Source organism: Neoarius graeffei, chromosome 9, assembly GCF_027579695.1.
Source record: "Neoarius graeffei isolate fNeoGra1 chromosome 9, fNeoGra1.pri, whole genome shotgun sequence".
Taxonomy (NCBI): Eukaryota; Metazoa; Chordata; class Actinopteri; order Siluriformes; family Ariidae; genus Neoarius; species Neoarius graeffei.
This window is the reverse complement of record NC_083577.1, coordinates 62,721,241-62,737,519: the sequence shown is the minus strand read 5'-3', so window position 1 is coordinate 62,737,519 and position 16,279 is coordinate 62,721,241. Positions and strand designations below refer to the sequence as shown.

The 16,279-nt window shown below is 40.1% G+C and overlaps 1 protein-coding gene across 1 annotated transcript; it reads left to right on the top strand.

Annotated features, from left to right (window-relative positions):
• The first annotated feature begins 206 nt into the window (after positions 1-206).
• Positions 207-14,743, top strand: prkra (protein kinase, interferon-inducible double stranded RNA dependent activator). The gene is made up of 8 exons (XM_060930056.1): positions 207-324; positions 965-1,137; positions 6,654-6,735; positions 8,781-8,859; positions 9,087-9,204; positions 10,709-10,803; positions 10,933-11,095; positions 14,019-14,743. The coding sequence occupies exons 1-8, from the start codon at positions 311-313 to the stop codon at positions 14,174-14,176; spliced, it is 882 nt and encodes a 293-aa protein (XP_060786039.1). The 5' UTR covers positions 207-310; the 3' UTR covers positions 14,177-14,743.
• Positions 14,744-16,279: the final 1,536 nt, after the last annotated feature.

Sequence of the window (16,279 nt, the reverse complement as noted above, 5' to 3'; positions counted from 1 at the left end):
ATAAAGAAGTCCCTACTATGACAAAACGGCTATCAGAATAATTTGTTCTTGAGCAACATTTTGGGTTGATTATTTACCCTTTACTGTATGTAGCATAAAAATGCGTCTTTCAAGGGCGGAACGTATACGGAAACACAATTGGTTAAAATCGCTGTCAATTAAAAGCCTCAGTCTCTGATTGGTTAAAACTTTAAACACGCCTCCAAACTCCAGATGAGAGTTTTTTCGGGGGCATTGTTGGAAGGATTTCGCATTATTTTATTCAGTAGTATGTCAGAATAGCTCACTACCTGTGATAACTGCCTTAATAATGGCTGACACTGAGTAAGTTTGAACCTTTAATTTCAATACCTAACGGGTTCTGAGTATTTAAGAAGACATATAGAGTCCGATACAGATTAGCTGTGCTTGCTAGCTAGCTAGCTAAACGTGTTTTTTTGCTAGGTGTTTAGCTTGCAAGCCAGTTGAGGCTAACTCATTGATTTAAAAAAAAAAAAAAAGTAGGATAATTTGACCTGGATTAATTTTTTTAAAGAACTTGTGAAGTGTCTTAAAAATATAAAACAACCATACTATGTGAAGATGTGTAATTTGGCTAATAAGCTCAGCAGTGAGTTTTATCCAGCTAAGTTGTTTCTAGTAGGCTACCTTTAGGCAATGTCAGGGCAAGAAAACCAGACTAAATTAATCATAATGAACATATGTAGCGGTGAATGCAGCAGATTTGACTCTTCTTGCATGATTGTGGGCTCGGGGTGTTGGAGTACCGAGTGGTTTAAGCGCATCGAATCGTGAAATGGAGTTCAAGAAGATTGTATTACTTTAAAGTACTTGTTGTACAGGAGCTGAGGGATCCCAGTGTGTACTGTATGATTTAACCCCTGGTTTTAGGTGGCTGTTCTCTGTTTACGGTTCGCCAGACTTGACTTTAACAAGATCCATTTTTATTGCTTTTCAATTCCAGCTTGATGCTGGCAAGCCAGCATGTCTCTTCTGACAAAACACCAGTGCAGTTGCTTCATGAATACGGCACTAAAACTGGCAATGTGCCTTTTTATATGATGGAGAGAGCAGATGGAGAAGCCCACCAACCTCTCTTCATCTTTAACGTTACCATTGGGGACATCACCTGTACAGGTGAGACTCACTGGACCTCAGACTGTGTATGGGTCACACAAACATCACACACCGGGGGACAGGTCAGGCTCGCGGTCAACGTCGCGCGCTGGGGGACAGGTCAGGCTCATGGTCAACCTCACATGCGCCGGGGGACAGGTCAGGCACACCAAGGAATGGTCAGACCGATGGTAAACCTTGCACACCGGGGACAGGTCAGACCAATGGTCAACCTCTCAGACTGGCGGTCAGTCTCACACCGGGGGACAGGTCAGACCGGCAGTCAACCTCACGGGCGCCAGGGGACAGGTCAGGCACACCAGGGAATGGTCAGACCGATGGTAAACCTCGCACATGGGGGACAGGTCAGACCGACGGTCAGCTTCGCACTCTGGGGAACGGGTCAGACCAACAGTCAACCTCACGTGCGCCGGGGGACAGGTCAGGCACACCAGGGACAGGTCAGACCGGCGGTCAACCTCGCACACCGGGGGACAGGTCAGACCGGCGGTCAACCTCATTTATCAGTATGTGTCAGACTCAATCATGCACACCTGTACAGGTCAGGCTCAAGCAAAACCTCATACACCTCTACAGGTTAGACTCTTAATAAACCTCACACATCTGTAGGGGACATTCACAATAACCCTTATGCCTGTATGGGTCAAATGTATGCTGGACAAGATTATTTACCTTTTATTAACATTATATACCACATTATCTGTGAGTGTCATTATCATGAATTGTGTACATGCAAAAGAATATGCACGTGTGGAGCAGTGAAGTGAGCATGCAGAGATTTTTTTTTTTTTTGTGCGTGTGCCTGTGAGCACTTCAGTTTTGCAAATACTGAGATCTTTGTACTTTCCCCTTGTTTGCTGTGGTCTACTTTTTGCACATTAGTCAAGTTGATCTTTGCGGCTTGCTGCAGGAATAAGGTTTGTGAATAGAATCTTGGCTACAACTACAGTTAACATTATTCTATCCACATTCACTGGATATGAGCAATTGTGCGTTCTGATTGGCTACTCTACGCCTAGGCTGTGGGCTCATATACCGGGAGTAGAGAAAAACAAAATGGCAGTGCGCATCAAGTCCTATAGATCACTTTATTAAGTATTTAAAAGAAACAGAAATGGCTAAAAGAATATAGTTTCTCAAAATCCAGTGAATGTGGATGGGTCATTCCACGTCAATTCAACCGGGGCCCGCGCACTTAGGTCTCAAAAAATTCTGAAAAAATCACCAGATGTACCCATGTTACCTAGGAGAAACACTGTAAATGTATTTGAATGTAAGCTGTATACTTTCCATGTTACAGCCAGTTTTACTGGGGGGGTCAATTTTGTTCAGACTTTTTTTTGTCAAAGTTCACAAGCCCATAGCTCAAGAACTAAACCATGTAGGAGGCTCAAATTTTGCATGCTGGTACATAAATAGGAATAGTATGTAGCAAAACTGTCATTTTGGGTCTGGATGATTTTGCATGGTCATAGCCCTCCCTCAAAGATGATCAAAATTTTATTGGAGTTTTTGGCTGTGCGCTGTTTAGGCCTTCAGAGGACATATTTTTACCCAACATAGGCTCTTAATTTTTTTCCCTTATTGAGAGAAGTAGAAACACACAAAAAAAGCAATAAACAGAAAGGAAACTCTATCAGTGTTTGAACAGAAGACCTCACAAGTCTGACAAATCATTTTGGATGTCATTTTCAGAGCACCATAACACCTTGTGGGAATGTGCACAGATTTTTAAAATATTTTTTCTTTATTCTCCATGATCCCTTCTTTTTAAAAACACCAATTTGGCATGTCTTACTGGAATCTTTCTTTATTTTCCACCCTGAACATGGGCAAAATGCACCACTGAGCGCAATATGTTTTCTATAACATTAATGTAAAGAGTAAATAACCAAAGGCCAATTTTGCCCTGACATGATCACCTGAGAGCGCCTGTGCAGGAGTGGAGGGATCAATATTGAGAGTAACCACAGGTGCCCCTAAAATCACTGACTCATTGAAATTGAAAAGGATACCTTCACCCCTGCACAGGCACTCTCAGGTGATCATGTCAGGGCAAAATTGGCCTTTGGTTATTTACTCTTTGCATTAATGTTATCTCATCTCATCTCATTATCTCTAGCCGCTTTATCCTGTTCTACAGGGTCGCAGGCAAGCTGGAGCCTATCCCAGCTGACTACGGGCGAAAGGCAGGGTACACCCTGGACAAGTCGCCAGGTCATCACAGGGCTGACACATAGACACAGACAACCATTCACACTCACATTCACACCTACGGTCAATTTAGAGTCACCAGTTAACCTAACCTGCATGTCTTTGGACTGTGGGGGAAACCGGAGCACCCGGAGGAAACCCACGCGGACACGGGGAGAACATGCAAACTCCACACAGAAAGGCCCTCGCCGGCCCCGGGGCTCGAACCCAGAACCTCCTTGCTGTGAGGTGACAGCACTAACCACTACACCACCGTGCCGCCCCACATTAATGTTATAGAAAACATATTGCTGTCAGTGGTGCGTTTTGCCCATGTTCAGGGTGGAAAATAAAAAAGAAAGATTCGAGTAAGACAAGCCAAATTGGTGTTTTTAAAAAGAAGGGATCATGGAGAATAAAGAAAAAAAAATTTAAAAATCTGCGCACATTCCCACAGGGTGTTACGGTGCTCTGAAAATGACATCCAAAATTATTTGTCAGACTTGTGAGGTCTTCTGTTCAAACACTGATATGGCCCTTTTCCACTACCCTTTTTCAGCTCACTTTAGCCCGACACGGCTCGCGTTTTGACTACCCCAAAGCAGCACGACTCGGCTCACTTCAGCCTTAGGCTGGGCATACACTGTGCGATTTTTGGCCCGATTTTGACACGATTTTCACTCGTGCGACTATTTTGGAGATCGGGCCGATTTTTGGCTCAATCGTGCGTCTCGGATCGTGTAGTATACATGGGGTAACGACAAGCGATTAACACCTCACGACCTCCTCCCGATCGATCGGATGAAAATCAAACGTTTGAAATCCTGGTCGCCCATCGTGAGGCTATCGCACTGTTGAAGCAGTGTCACGAGCCGATTTACCTCAACCTGTCACACTACACATGCGCGAACACAGATACGGAAGAGAAAACAAACACTGAGCAGCACTTCCGGTCTCCTCTTCTTCTTCACGTATGGCTCTTTGATGGGATCCGCATCTTTGTGATCCGTTCTTTGAAAAGAGCCGTTCAAAAGACTGGCTCATTTGGCTCTTTTTAAATATTTATTCAGTTTTAAGAAGACAGCGTCTAAAGAAGCCAGATCCCTCTGCTTAGACAGTGACATCAATATTTCTGGACATACATTTTATATAAAGCAACCTAGACTTACATTATTGTAACCCCTAAACGCTCATAAATAACCATTAAAAAACAATGAGGGCTTCAATGAATGTCCATGCAGAACGGCTTTTCTGTAAAAAAAAAAAAAGAACCCACTCAAGAACAGTTACCAAGAACGCAAGAATATTTTATAGAAAAACACTTGTTTTACAAAAATATTTAAGTCTGAGATACAAAATAGATACATCTACAATAAATATAACACAAGAACAAGTTATCACACAAGAACATTTTAATAGAAAAAAAAAACAAGCTTTCTATATTAAAAATATTGAAATTGTAACAAAAATAGATACAACTAAACAGTCAGATAAATAGATAAAGTTATAACAAGAACATGATTATTTTAATAGGAAAAAACAAACTATTAATGCAAAAAAAATTATTAGAAAAATAGATACAACTAGACAAACAGATAAATAAAATACACAAAAATAGAACAAACAAAATGACGACAGAATAAATTAAATGAACGTCCGTGCAAAGTAGTTTTCCTACAATATTATCATTAATATCACACAACAACATTATAAACTATCTGAAACACAGTACAGAAAAAGAATGACAGAAAGAACGGCTCCCCCAGCTCGAGACTCGGTTCTCATCGTTCATGCCTAGGAGCCGTTCAAAAGAATCGGTTCGTTCGCGAACGTCACAACACTATTCACATTGCAGTTCCGGATATAAGAATCTGGAAGTATGGAAGTACAGTGTGAGCAGTCAGATCGCATCCGAGCATTGGATCGTATAGTGTGAGAACAGGAATTGTAAGCTGCGTGCTGTTTACCCCTGCGATTCAGTCGTACAGTGTGAGCAGCAGCTAAATACCGCGATTGAAAAAATCGCACAGTGTCCGCACGGTGTCTGCCCAGCCTTACTCAGCACCCAAAACTCGCACCGTTTTACAGCGAGGCTGAAGCGAGCCAAACCGTGTTGAGTGAGGCTAGGGGCGTGAGGAGACACTCCCCTGTGCACTGATTGGTGAGGAGGAGTGTCCTCACATGCCCACACACGCCCCGCGAGCACGCTGGGAACCACCATCTGTAAACACCGTAAACCCGGAAGAAGAATAATTACGACAAATTATGCGCCTCGCCTCATCTATACGCTCTTGCCAGTATCTGTTGGCGTTGTCGGTGACAACAAGCCACAGCACCAAGACCAGCAACACTAACGACTCCATGTCCTCCATGTTTATTGTTTACTATCCGGGTCCTGAGACTACCGCTTAAAAAGTCACTGATGTCACTGTTTGCGCCGCCGAACGACATCACATGACGTCCACCTACTTTCGCTAACTCCACCCAATGTGTCCACCCACTTCCAGCCAGCATGGTTCAGCGCGGTTGTAGTCGAAATGCAACCCCAACAGCCCCACTCAGCTCGACTCAGCACCGCACGGCTCAGCCCAACTCGGCCGCATTGGTAGTGGAAAAGGGCCGTAGAGTTTCCTTTCTGTTTATTGCTTTTTTTTTTTTTTTTTTTGAGAGTGTTTCTACTTCTCTCAATAAGGGAAAAAAAATTAAGAGTCTATGTTGGGTAAAAATATGTCTTCTGCACAGCCAAAAACTCCAATAAAATTTTGATCATCTTTGAGGGAGTGCTATGACCATGCAGGATCATCCAGACCCAAAATGACAGTTTTGCTACATACTATTCCTATTTATGTACCAGCATGGAACATTTGAGCCTCCTACATGGTTTAGTTCTTGAGCTATGGGCTTGTGAACTTTGACAAAAAAAAAAAGTCTGAACAAAATTGACACCCCGTGTAACATGGAAAGTATACATCTTACATTCAAATAAATTTAGTGTTTCTCCTAGGTAACATGGGTACATCTGGTGATTTCAGAATTTTTTGAGACCCAAGTGCGCGGGCCCCGGTTGAATTGACGTGGAATGACCCGGATATGATTTGCAAACAAAAAGAATGCAAATTTATCAAAACAATTTATCGATATCCTTGCGAGTGACCTAGAGATTTGTCACAGTTTTGGTTCTCCATGTCCTGGATGTAGTTTGTATGAGAAATACCTGTGGCGTATTTCCCAGTAAAACACCTGTCCATATAATATGATCCACTACACATGTTGAATGTATAAGCACCATTTTAATACGTTTTCACTATGTTTATTCTTTGTAGGTCAGGGTCCCTCTAAAAAAGCTGCTAAACAGGAGGCTGCGACGGCAGCTTTGAAAATACTGGAGTTGGAAATTGAAAATGGGTGAGTACACAACAGATCTCAGTTTATGAAATATGACAGTTGTGAGATGCTAGCTTACACAGTCTGGTCCAATGTTTGTCAGAAAGAATATTCAACCCAGGGTTTGATGTATGTGCCTTTTTAAATTATTATTTATTCCAGAAGAGATACAGGTGAAAACAGTGGGCAAAAAATTGAGTTGATTGTCAGAGCTATTGAATAGCAAGAATGAAGAAATGGATTGTAGTACACAAGTATAATGTGTGTGTTGTAGTATCTGAAATGAAATGGGTTTAATGCAGCTGCTAAACTATTTACAAACATCTTCAGTAGGTAGAGTCGGTCCTAACATATAGTCTATGGTCAACAGCCACTATGCGTTTAGTGTTAAATATTCTTTAGTTTGTTACTATGTTGCCTGTTAGGTACGGTATGGAACATGGTAACAATGAGCATTATGAGAGAGAGAGAGAGAGAGAATTTTAAATATTATTGCACTGCTACACGAATAAAACAATGAAAGAGTGACTAAATTACTGCAGGAAAAGCTAATGAATGTACAGTTGATGTTCTGTCTATAAAGCATGTAATAGAAACGGTAAAATTTAACTGTTAATATGGCTGAGTACTGACACCAGGCCATTATTAAAAAATGTTCTGTTTCCGGTCCACCGGCCGGGTGAGTGCCGTTTGTGCGGGTGACATTTTTTTTTTTAAACGCCGGTTTTTCGACATTTTTTTCGGGTTCGTAAATCTAAACTCGAACTTGACATTTCCGCATTCCCAGGGCTTTCCACTAAGGCTCATACTAGCCAGCCATGACAAATAAGTAGCCAGCCGGGGGGGGGAGTAAACACAAAATAAACTCCTGTGCACGCAGTTCCCAGGGTTAAGTGTATTTTCCACAGACCATTTATTTATTCACTTTACTCAAATACAAAAATAAAATGGCAGTAAATCTTCTTTCTTTTCTTGCGTATTGCATCATGAGGCATTCCTGGCTTGTAAATCTCTTATTTTCGGTGCATGACACATTCACGCAACTGAGCATGCACCGAGTGCCCGCGCACACCGCATGTCGGGGCGCGGATGAGTTACTCTCCCCTGATCAACGGTTCAGTTTGACATTATTGTCAGTCCGTTAGATAAACAATTTTATTAAAATCAAAAATTAATATTTAGAGCCTGCGGGCTACAAAAATAGTCATTAAAGTAGCCGGCTGGACTTAATTGTGTGGCCGGTGCTTGTGGAAAGCCCTGTCAAATCAGCTCTGCGCATGCGCTGTGCGGCACAAAAAAATGGCAGCCACCATGAAGGAAGGAGATCCGGAGTTTTCAAACATTTGCTTAAGTGTGAAATCGCAAAATGGTATTCTAGCGAACAACAAAATAGTAAAGATTCAGAAAAACAAATCATTCAGTGATCATTTTAATAGTGTAATTTCATCCGAACTAGGCCTAATGGTCGATTTAGAACTACAAAAAGTCCGTGTGTCGGACATTTTAAGTACCTTTGTAGAAGTTTTGCAAATGTTGCAGTCAGCATTTAAAATGCTAACTTAAAGTTTTTGTACAAGTTTCAGTTGATTTAACTGTCATATTTTATTAAATGTGTCTGCTTTTGTAATAAAAAAAAGTACTGAGAAAAAAAGCAAACACAGCATTGCGATTTCTTATCCATCCATATATAATAAAAAAATAAAATAAAATCCCTCCCTCCCGACTGAAATTTTTTTTGCCCACCCGGTGGACAGGAAACGAATTTTTTTTAAGGATGGCCCCAGTTTGTTCATAAACTTCGATTAAACAATTGACAATGAATTAAACACGCAATTACTTACATCGTCATACACAGTTGCTGACAAGACAAAGAAAGTTGCTTTTGTTCGTACTTGCTGTAAATGAAGCAACTCTTCCAGTGTTGTTTTGACTACCAGCTTTGGCAGCCGTCTCCATGGCATCAGTAACATGGTGCAGAAAATGACCGTAGAGCAGGGAGATTTGTAAAACTGTTGCATAGTATAAAGCTGCTGCTGTTCATCAGACATTTCTCATTTCTGCCAAAGCCCTCAAAATCAAAGAACTGAAAATAATGGTTGTGGTGCTGAAGCAAATGACCAGCCTAATCCAGTGGGAATACTACAGGTAATCATTAACTAGGCTTTTCTAAACACAGTTAATTGTTTATTTTAGTGAAAACACTTAAATGCCTGTAATAACTATAGAAGACTTAATGTAGTATTTTCCTGGTTTTTAATGACTAACTTGATCATTAACTGTTTCTAAACTATTTATTTGTTTTAACAAGGAATACTGCATGTAGCGTTTGAGTAAGTGTTCGTTCTCGTGCTTGAACTGTGTGTGTTTTGCAGGAGCTGGCAATGCAGAGGTGTTGGCGTCTGCCAGAATACATAGTATGTTTAGAAGCAGGTCCAGATCATCAGAAAGAGTTTACAGTTATTTGCCGCTTGGAGACTCTCTCAGAAAAAGGTTTATAGCTTTCCTTATGAACTCAAGCGTATATTCTCTGCCCAGTTTGACTGTATAGTGCAGTGAAAAAAGAAAAAAAAACTTCAGGCAGTTGTGAATTAAAGGGATAGTTCGGGATTTTTGACATGAATCTATATGGTATCCCCGTCAGCAGTGTCGTGCATCCACACTGACTTACCCCCGACAGTGTTCTGTGAGCCTAGATATTGTACAGTGTTGGTCAGTGCACAAGTAGTTCCGGCAGGTTTCCTGGGGTCTGCAAAGTAACACGTTTTTCTTCTCAAAACAGCTCGTGTTCGAATGAGTGATTTATTAGCATAACAAAACCCTTGTAGTCCAAAAAGTCACACCTTGTAATTGCTTGGGGCTACTTTCTCTCAATAGCGATCAGTGCGCGCTGTCACTGTTAACAGTTGTGTGCGAGCTAGCCAACAACTTTCATTAGTTGTTCGACAGTGTTTAGCAGCAGCAAATTGCTTTCCTCCTCAGTATACAAGTGCGCTTCCATGGCAGGGAAAAAGAAACTACCACTGCTGCCTATGTAGTGCCCTATTTATACAAATAGGAGTCATTCAGGATTCAGCCATGTTTTTGCTCCGTGTCATGGCTGAATCCTGAATGACTCCTATTTGTATAAATAGGGCACTACATAGGCAGCAGTGGTAGTTTCTTTTTCCCTGCCATGGAAGCGCACTTGTATACTGAGGAGGAAAGCAATTTGCTGCTGCTAAACACTGTCAAACAACTAATGAAAGTTGTTGGCTAGCTCGCACACAACTGTTAACAGTGACAGCGCGCACTGATCGCTATTGAGAGAAAGTAGCCCCAAGCAATTACAAGGTGTGACTTTTTGGACTACAAGGGTTTTGTTATGCTAATAAATCACTCATTCGAACACGAGCTGTTTTGAGAAGAAAAACGTGTTACTTTGCAGACCCCAGGAAACCTGCCGGAACTACTTGTGCACTGACCAACACTGGACAATATCTAGGCTCACAGAACACTGTCGGGGGTAAGTCAGTGTGGATGCACGACACTGCTGACGGGGATACCATATAGATTCATGTCAAAAATCCCGAACTATCCCTTTAAAGCCTGTGCCAATATGGTTTTAAATGTTAAAGACTCAAATACTAAGAAGTCTTTCACCTGAAAAGCATATTAAACAATGATAGAGTGTAAAAATGTTTTGAATTATAAATGCTGCAGTGTAGGTATGTTAAATTGCATACAAGATTAACGTCATAAATGGCATAATGGGTTTTAAAAAACAAAGTTTAGGAATGGCCATGCTTTGGTGTTTTACGCAAGTTGCAAGTGTCAAAAATGTGTCTCGGGTACTTGATGACTGCTGTGGAACTTTTTATTTATTTTCTGTTTTAATAGCTGTGATCACCATTGCTAATTAACACTTCTGGTTTAAAGCTAATAATGGGGGAAATATGTTTCTGTAATATCCCACATGTGTCTGAAAATAATGATCTGTGCTAAATTGTCCAACCAGGTACAGGGAGCTCTAAAAAGAATGCCAGAAGAGTAGCAGCAGAAAAGATGTTGGAAAAGCTACAAAGTCTCTCAGGGTCTACTGAGATTACATGGGTAAACTCGGTATTCATTATTCATTGACCCTCCGTGTTAGAACGTCTTTGTAATTATTTATTTATTTATTTAAACTCACTACATTGCTGAACTTTGTAGATTCCCTCTGTTCTGTTGAATTCTCTGCAGAATCCAAAACCGCATGTCTATTTGGAGAGTTTGAAGAATTCTGACTTGGAGAAGATTTCGTTACTGAGGAGGAATCCTCTCAGTATTCCCAATACAGATTATGTACAGCTGATGCTGGAGTTGTCTCAGGAGCAAGGCTTTGAGGTCACATATTTTGACATAGGTAAGTTTTAGTTTTCCTCTTCTAGAAAATAAATTTTTCACAAACTTTTTCCTTCCTTGTGCTCTGACCCCAACTTCCTAACAAGCTTGGATATGCAAAGAAAATGATTTCACTGTGCTGTAATGTATACATGACAAATCTTCTTTTAATAAGACTTTTAATTATAGAATCACAGACTTGTCGAAAGGCACTGAAGGGATTCACCGTTTCCCTCGTATCTGAAATTCAGTACCAGTCAAAAGCTTGGGGACACCAACTCGTAGGCTTTTTTCTGTATTTTGACATTTCTCTACATTTGTAGAACAACACTGAAGACATCAGAACTATGACACAACACATGGAATTATGTGGTAAACAAAATGTTTCATATTTTAGATTCTTCAAAGTTGCCAGCATTTACCTTGATGATGCTTTGCACACTATTGGCATTTATCTTAACCAGCTTCATGACGTAGTCACCTGGAATGCTTTTCAATTAACAGGTGCCTCATCAAAAGCTAATTATTGCAATTTCTTGCCTCCTTAATGTGTTTGAGATCAAATAGTAAATAATAAAAATACAGTAAATAGCCCGATTCCACAACTGTAGTAATCCATATTATGTCAAGAACCGCTCAACTAAAGAAAGAAACCCATCTGAAGCAGTGAGCGCACGCACGTGAGCAATGAGCACACACAGCCCGGGGAGCAGTTGGGAGTTAGGTGCTTCACTCAAGGGCACCTCAGTCCAAGGCCGTCCCATGTTAACCTAACCGCATGTCTTTGGATTGTGGGGGAAACCGGAGCACCCGGAAGAAACCCACGCAGACGCAGGGAGAACATGCAAACTCCACACACAGACCCCCGCCGGTCGCCGGGCTCAAACCCAGGACCTTCTTGCTGTGAGGCAACAGCGCTAACCACAACACCACTGTGCCGCCCTAAGTAAAGAGAAACAACATCCATCGTTACTTTAAGACATGAAGCATCCTTTTAATAAATAAAAATAAATCACTGAATTAGAAGGCGTGTCCAAACCAGATTGGTAGTGTAAACCTGGGTGTAGTTTGCTTTTGCTGTTTCCTCTCCTCTGTTTGTCATGGATATGTACTCCACCATATCCACACATTTTTCAGAAAATGAGCGCTAATTTGACAAACTGGTGCTGAACCCTAAATGCTACCTGAAGAAAAATGTGTGATCATTGCTGTGGTGAAGCTGTCTGTACAAAAACATTTATTTAGCATTTATGGAAGGAGTCTCTAGTATCAATTTTTCAGCACAGACGTAGCCATTTTCCACTACTTTGCAATTTGAGTAATATAACAAGCTGCTTTTTTTATAAATGAATGAATGTCTTATTAATTTTGTGCAAAAGAGGGGAAAAAAAGTGGCTGGTCAGGGAACAACTGTTTTTATAGATGTTAGAATGTAAGTGAAAATGAAACAAGTTAGTTCCCAAAGGTTCCACAACATTACTGTACGCAGGTACAAAGTAAGATGTGCTTTAATTAAATAAAATTGTGCAGTTGTTGGTAAATTGCTGTAGTGTAAATGGAACATGTGATAATTAACTTGATTTATTTTCTGATAATCACACACCAATTTTTTACTCCCTACATAAGGCCACACCAATTTAATTAGTTGGTTCTCGGAATCGCCGCTTGAAAAAAAAAAAAAAGCAAAATGAAAAAAAAAAAATCGAAATCAAACTCCCGCCAACAGAAAAGGTCACGTGAGGTTACATGACGCCGAAAACCAGTCAAATCGCCCCTTTCACTTTAGATAAAGACTTGTGGAAGAAACATGCCTGTGGAGGGGAATCCTACAAAGCCTGTGTTTGTGATTGTTAGGATATTCAGCGAACAGAAGCGTAAAATCTTTGACAGGTATGTTGAAATTCTGTTTACTGGTTTGCCTGTATTGTTTGGTCTATTTCCAACGCTAACTTTACCATCAGAGCATTTTTTTAAATTTTATTTTTATTTTGCCCGCTCGCGTCATATTTTTCCTGAAAAAATCCGAGAACCAACTAATTAAATTAGTGTGGCCTAAACAAAAATTCTGATTTAAAAGCTCCCTTTACTTCACTAAATGCTGTGATAAAATACTGTATATTTGCACATGTGCCTAATATTTGTTCTTAAAGGAACAGTCCACCGTACTTCCATAATGAAATATGCTCTTATCTGAATTGAGACGAGCTGCTCCGTACCTCTCCGAGCTTTGCGTGACCTCCCAGTCAGTCAGACGCAGTCAGACGCGCTGTCACTCCTGTTAGCAATGTAGCTAGGCTCAGTATGGCCAATGGTATTTTTTGGGGCTGTAGTTAGATGCGACCAAACTCTTCCGCGTTTTTCCTGTTTACATAGGTTTATATGACCAGTGACATGAAACAAGTTCAATTACACAAATTGAAACGTAGCGATTTTCTATGCTATGGAAAGTCCGCACTATAATGACAGGCGTACTAACACCTTCTGCGCGTTTCAGCAGCGCATTGATACGCAATGCGCTGTCGAAGCGCGCAGAAGGTGTTAGTACGCCTGTCATTATAGTGCGGACTTTCCATAGCATAGAAAATCGCCACGTTTCAATTTGTGTAACTGAACTTTGTTTCATGTCACTGGTCATATAAACCTATGTAAACAGGAAAAACGCGGAAGAGTTTGGTCGCATCTAACTACAGCCCCAAAAAATACCATTGGCCATACTGAGCCTAGCTACATTGCTAACAGGAGTGACAGCGCGTCTGACTGACTGGGAGGTCGCGCAAAGCTCGGAGAGGTACGGAGCAGCTTGTCTCAATTCAGATAAGAGCATATTTCATTATGGAAGTACGGTGGACTGTTCCTTTAAGACTTAAGGAAGGGTATAGGTTTTTTTTTTAATGATCTTGTGAAACACTTTGCTCATGTTGTCTGTGTGTGTCTCTGTGTTGCAGATGAACTTACAGTAAACGGACAGTACCAGTGTTTGGCTGAGCTTTCCACTATGCCAGTTACCGTATGTCACGGTACAGGAATCTCGTGTAGTAATGCACACAATGATGCAGCTCACAGTGCTCTGCAGTACATTAAGATCATGGCCAGCACCAAATAATCACCAACTAAGCCTTTTAGTCCATACTGCATCAATAAGATTTAAAGTACCCAGCATGAACAAATTGGATCATTTTGTTTGAAAGTGTGCTGTGAATTTTTTTAAGGTTGGATGCAACTACAGATACCTGTCTGAATCTATGAAATCAGTTATTTATTGGGAGAGATTTATTTATTCCTGATTGAGGGTGGTGGTGGCATGTAGGCATCATGGAATACTTTATATATGAAATGAAGAGGTTTTTTTTGTGTGAGAGTCATTTTCCTCATAAAAGCCGGCCCCTTTTTTTTTTTTTTTTTTTAATTTAAACCACCAGTTGCTGTCACACTCTAACAGAACATTATATAAACACTATGGTATCTTCACAAGATTTCATGGTTTAAAAAAAGTTAACCAGGCTTTACCTGATGGAACAAGTTGGGAGGCAAAAATGAGGAAATTTGGATAGAGAGAATGACTAATATAAAGTGTGCTGTTAATGAAGTATTTTGTTTTTCCCTTGATGTTTTATGTGAAAATAGAACATGTGAAACATGGTGTGAAAATATATTTTGAAGTTGTTTTGAATGTGTTTCATTTGTATTTGCTCATTCATTCACTTATTATATTGCATAATTCAGAATTATTTAAGCAATATCACACGAGAGGGAGTGCTGTTGTACGAGAGATCATTATGGCTGTGATTCAGTTGTAGGTACGAGGCTGGAGGTAGCTAATCGCAGCTACTGTATGCTGATGTTCACTACAACAGCATGACTTGGTGTGTGATATTACTTTTATACAACAGTCTTATAAAGAAGAAATTAATATAGTGACATTTGGCCAAATGTTCTCTTTATTTTTGCTCAGTGAGTGGAAATAGATTCTGAAGAAGCCACGCTTACTCTATAGCACGTCGACCACCCAGCCCATGTTGATTTGTACATTCCCGTTAAAGGTGCTTCCAGTGAAATTGGTGTCCCTTCTTCCTTTTCATCATCTGATGAGCTTTCATATTTTAAGTCAAAAGTTCTATTTCTGAAAAATATCATTTACCGTGTCCACTGATCTCGCTAACACTACTGTAGTAACTGTTTCGAACGACGGAGTGGAGTTTTATGTGCAGGACACAGGTGAGCAGAGTGATACACAGTGAAATGTCCCAGTACCGTACTGATATTTCACATAACTCTTAGAATGCTGCTTGAACAATCAAATTAGTGGGCCAGAACTAGTTGTTAAATTTATCAGTAGATACTTTTTCATGGCTGTTACAAATCAAATTAACTAGTTTGCTTCATTTATCAAAATGCCATGCATTCCTTCAGGTTGATATTTATTTTCTTCTAACGTTTGTCACATTTAATAAAAAGCACTCTACTGAAATCTAGTTGCTGATTCTGCTGGCTACTGTGAAAATATTTAATGTTTTCAGACTGTTTAAAATTAGTCTTATTTTAATAATTACACAGGAGCTGCAAAATATATTGTAAATGTATGTGTGGTGGCAGTTGAGCACGGTTTGTGAATGGAGGTTGAGTCTTAGAAGTGGGTAATTTTAATGAATGAAGATAACGCACATGCTTAAAGTGTTATATATATAAAAATGTATTTAGTGTATATTTGTTATTCCATGAAATCAAGTCATACATGAACTGAGATGCCTCATCTCCTATAAGTCATGTACAGCAAGACTGAGTGGAATAACTCTCTTTTATTCTATCCATATTCACTGGATTTTGAGAAATGGAGCACTTTTATTTTTTGCAAATTTGATAGCTTTTATACAAAACGTCTGACAAAATCATTTCTGCTTAGAATGCAAACAAACCAGCAAAATGACAGTAGCAATTTATGGGGAAAAAATGCACTAACACTTGAAAAAATAAAAGTACATTCTTGCCATCAAATATTTTTATTACATATTTTGTTGCTTTTTTTTTTTTATTTGTTGGGGCTTTTGTCAGTTTTTATTTCATCCTTGATTGGTTCAGCAACACGCCGCCATTTTAGTTTTCTCCATTCATGGTATATGAGCTGATATCCTAGTGATAAAGTAGCCAATTAGTGTGCGATTGCTCATATCCAGTGAATGTAGATAGAATAAATACACTGTCTCACTCA